The sequence below is a fragment of the Entamoeba dispar genome, genomic scaffold (genome assembly GCF_000209125.1).
Source record: "Entamoeba dispar SAW760 scf_1105229461203 genomic scaffold, whole genome shotgun sequence".
NCBI lineage: Eukaryota > Evosea > Mastigamoebida > Endamoebidae > Entamoeba > Entamoeba dispar.
This window is the reverse complement of record NW_001854575.1, coordinates 37,174-41,372: the sequence shown is the minus strand read 5'-3', so window position 1 is coordinate 41,372 and position 4,199 is coordinate 37,174. Positions and strand designations below refer to the sequence as shown.

At 29.7% G+C, this 4,199-nt stretch overlaps 2 protein-coding genes across 2 annotated transcripts in view, besides 1 other annotated feature; one reads left to right on the top strand and one right to left on the bottom strand.

The window, feature by feature from the left end:
* Positions 1-302: part of a repeat region that runs on past the window's edge.
* A 36-nt stretch (positions 303-338) lies between these two features.
* Positions 339-3,488, bottom strand: EDI_340740 (myosin IB heavy chain, putative; the record flags this gene model as incomplete). Its single annotated transcript, XM_001738269.1, has 1 exon — positions 339-3,488. The coding sequence occupies one exon, from the start codon at positions 3,486-3,488 to the stop codon at positions 339-341; it is 3,150 nt and encodes a 1,049-aa protein (XP_001738321.1).
* Positions 3,489-3,799: 311 nt separating this feature from the next.
* EDI_340730 (uncharacterized protein) overlaps positions 3,800-4,199 on the top strand; it is a gene marked incomplete at both ends in the record, with an annotated part of 537 nt that continues 137 nt past the window's right edge. The window contains one exon of the mRNA XM_001733364.1: positions 3,800-4,199. This exon is cut by the window's right edge and continues 137 nt beyond it. Coding sequence (XP_001733416.1) covers positions 3,800-4,199 — 400 coding nt within the window.

The window sequence follows — 4,199 nt, the reverse complement described above, 5'->3', positions numbered from 1 at the left end:
CAAGTAGTGTAAATATTTTAATTTCTTCTTCAAATAGTCTTTCAAATATTCTTGGTTTGTATTTCTATTATTTCTTTTATTTATTATTTGTTGATGTCTTTTATTATGGTATTGTTTATATCTGTGTTGTGTTTTATTATGTGATTTATTTGTATTATAATATTGTTGATTCTATTTCAATTATTGATAAAATACTTATGATGATGAAAATGAATGAAGTGATGAATGAAACGATTCTTACCATTATATTATAATTATTATGATAATTGTTATGGTGATAGTTATTATTATGGTAATGATTATTAAATATAAAAAGTGTAATGAAGAAAAATTTGAAATTAAATTTCTTTGACGTAGTTGTTAGGAATCCATCCTTCTTGTCCATTCAATTCTCCCTTCCACCAACCTTCATCTTTTTCAAGAATAGTAATGATATCACCAACTTTGAATGATAATTCTTCGTCATTAGCAGCAGTATATGGATAGAGTGCTTTAACTTGTGGTAATTTTGGTTTTGGAGGTGGTGGTGCAACAGCCTTTGGTGCTGGAGGTGCAGATTTCATTGGAGGTGCAGAATAATTATTTGAAGAAGATGCAGCAGGAGCAGCATAAGAAGAAACAGATGAATTGTAACTTCCTGGTGTGGTGTCTGTTTCTTTTGGTAAACCAGTTCTTACTAGAACATGTTTGCTGAAAGATTTTTGTTCTTCAACAGGTAATGTTTTAGGTCCATCATCTTTCTTAAATACAAGCAATTTATCTTTCTTTTCATCTTTTCCTCTGAAAGAAATTGAATCACTAAAGTTAATAGGGAAACTTTGACCGTTCATTAACGCTCTATAATTCTCTAAAAGCATCATCAAGAATTCGGTCTTATGAGGGCATAACAAGACTGAGTCATAAGCACCTCTAACTCTAATAACCATAAAATTATCTTGCATTGTACTCATAACAACCTCACTAATTTGAGACAAATCACCTCTAAAAGTAACAATATATTTTAAGACCTTCTTCTTAATTTGTCTTTGGGCAATGTAAATAGCTTTATCTGTAAGTAATAATGCTCTGTTTTCGATTTTTCCCTTTTTATTAAGTCTCATAACCCAATCGTCGAAATTAACCAATTCATCCATATGTCCTTCCATAGCTTCTTGTAATGGAATTTCATTCTCATAATTGATATAATCAGCAGTCCATTTATTGTTAGTATAATCAACAGACTCTCTTCTTCGTTCTTTCTTTCCTTTCAATATAGAAGCAGCTTCTGCTCTTTGAGATAATGCTCTCTTTCTATTTCTATAACCTTTCCATGCTTTTTGAATAGCAACAGCCTTATCAAAGTCCATCTTTTCAAGCATTTCTTCAATAGCAAAAATAGACTCTGGTAATCTAATGAATAATTTGGTTGTACCAAATTGCCATTGACCTGGTTCAATATTTGTAAGTCCTTCAAGAATTAATCTACAGCCTTCTTTGGCATCTCCTGTCCATTCTCCCCAAGTACCCCATGTTTTTGGAGACAATTTTTTGTATGTCTGAAGGAAACGAGCAAAAGGAGCACGATAAGCAAAACCAGCTCTTCTAACTTTAACGTTTTCAAGTAAACCAAGATATTTAACTTGATGTTTGACACGATCAGCATCCCAATCTTGTGGTTTCTTTGTTTCATTTGGTTTAATACAACGAATGTAATGTGGCTGACATTGTGACAATGCTGCCATTAATTCATTTGCAGATGTTTTAATCTTAAAACCAGCAGTTGTTGGTCTCTTCTTTTGACCAGTTTTAGCAGCTTCTTGTTCAGCAGTCCATGGGAATAAATCATAAAGTAATTGATTATTAGATGTTTGAAGACATTCAACACATTCAAGGAACAGTGTATCTTTATTCTTTTCACAAAATCCTTCAGAGTAATAATTAACAGGACCGGCATAATGTTGAACTGTAAATGTTTCTCCTGATGGTACAAAGTGTTGGTTTGTTGAATGAACAGAACAACATTTCTCAAGGAATTTACGATCAGCACCTTCAGTTTGGGCATGCATTGTAGCACAAATATCATCCAATAAACTAAACATTCCTGGTGGATTCTTTCCTTCAATTAAATCACAAACAACTTTATTATTAAAGTATTTAATTGGAGTCCATTTAATACCTTCAGCGATATATTCTTCTTGTTCAGTTTTTAAAGTCAATTCAATAAAGTATTGTTGTAATTTTTCATTAACATAATTAATACAAAATTGTTCGAATCCATTAACTGGGAAAATTTCAAATCCAAAGATATCAAGAATACCAATGACACATTGATGTTCTATTCCATGTTTTTGTAATGCAATATTAACTTTTTGAACTAACATAGTGAAAATTCTATCATAAATTTCTTTTGCAATAGCATTTTTAGTTGCTTCAGCTTGTTCAACTGTAAGTGGTGAATCAAAAACTTCAGCTCTAGCCCCTACTCCAGTAGTTAATTTTCTAACTAACATAACATGTTCAAGTTGTCCTGGATCTACTTCAAGAAGATAAGCAGCAGTTTCTAATGCAGACCTATCTGTAATTTCAGCATATCCAGATGAATTTTCAGTGAAATAAACATTTCCTAAATGAAGAATAGCAGCAACTAATTGGAATATCCAATATTGTTCATCAACGGAAATACCAATAGTGTTCATAGCTTTAACACAATCTGCGTAATCTTTTTTATCATCAATACCCTCAACCACCATACAGTTAGATTGATTAGTATAAACAAAATAATCAGGTGTAGTTAAATAAAAATCATTATAATAATTTTCTGGTGCACCAGCTAACAACTGATAAAAAATATGATAATTTCTTTCTCCAGTTTGTTGTGTACAAACACGTGATTTTTCAAGAAGATAATTTGTAATTGTTCCTCCAACTGGATCAGCATGATCATCAAAATTAATTTCAAAGTATTTACCAAAACGTGATGAGTTATTATTTCTTAATGTTTTAGCATTTCCAAAAGCCTCTAGTAATGGGTTGGAATCTAAAATAACGTTTTTAACATAAACAACTTTCTCATTTCCACCAGAAACAGCTGCAATATATTGCATAATTTGTTTAGCTGCAACTGTTTTACCAGCACCAGATTCTCCTGAAATAATACAACATTGATTACACTTTTCATTTTTCATATTTCTGTATGTCTCTTCTGATAAAGCAAAAATGTGAGGAGGAAGTTCTTGTCTAAATTTTCCTTTATACAAATGAACATATTCATCAGTAGTTAATCCAAGATCTTTAAATGGATTAATAACAATAAGCACTGGTCCAATATTAGTATAAATAGCATCATAATTGTATCTTTTCTTTAAGTTATCTACAATCTCATTTTCATCAATTTTTGGTAACATCACAAGATCATCAACCCCTTTCTGAACAAATCCTTTTTTACTCTTAAAAGCAGCGATTTCATTCTCCCTTTCTTTTTCTGTATTTCTCTTGAATCCTACACTCATATCTTTTTATTATCTATTTTTTTAGATGAAACTCTTTATATCTTGTATTTCCATCAACTTTGTAGTTCTTAACTCTGTCATTTGTTTCTGTTTTTGTCCATTTATTTTTCAGTTCTTAATTAGTACTATTTTAAGATATTTTAGTGGTTATTGGTTTATTACACCATCATTGATAAAAAGAAAACTTTCATTAATTTCTTTATAACATTTACAGCACCCTTCATAAAAAGTACTAAAAACAATTACTCATTAACTTTAGTTATGTATAATGAAAATAAAACAACAAAAATATAAGAACTAAGAAAAAGAATATGAATAATCAAGTGTTTGGTGCCTTATTAGAAGATGTTCCATTAAAAGAAGGACTTCCATTACCGGTATATGACTCATTAAAATATTTTAAAGAAAATCCGACGTTATTAGAAACAGAAGGATTATTTAGAATACCAGGAAATATGTTAGTAGTTAATAATTTAAAGAAAGAGTACAACGAAGGAAAAGAAGTAAATTTAGAAGGAGAAAATATTCATACTATAGCTTCATTATTTAAATTATATTTTAGAGAATTACCTGATAGTTTAGTTACAGAAGAAAATACTGATTTATTTCTTGTATTTATTGAATTAGATAAAATAGATAAAAATCAAACAATTAAAAAATTACAAAATGTATTAAAAGAATTACCACTGTTTGTAACATTCTTTTCTTATT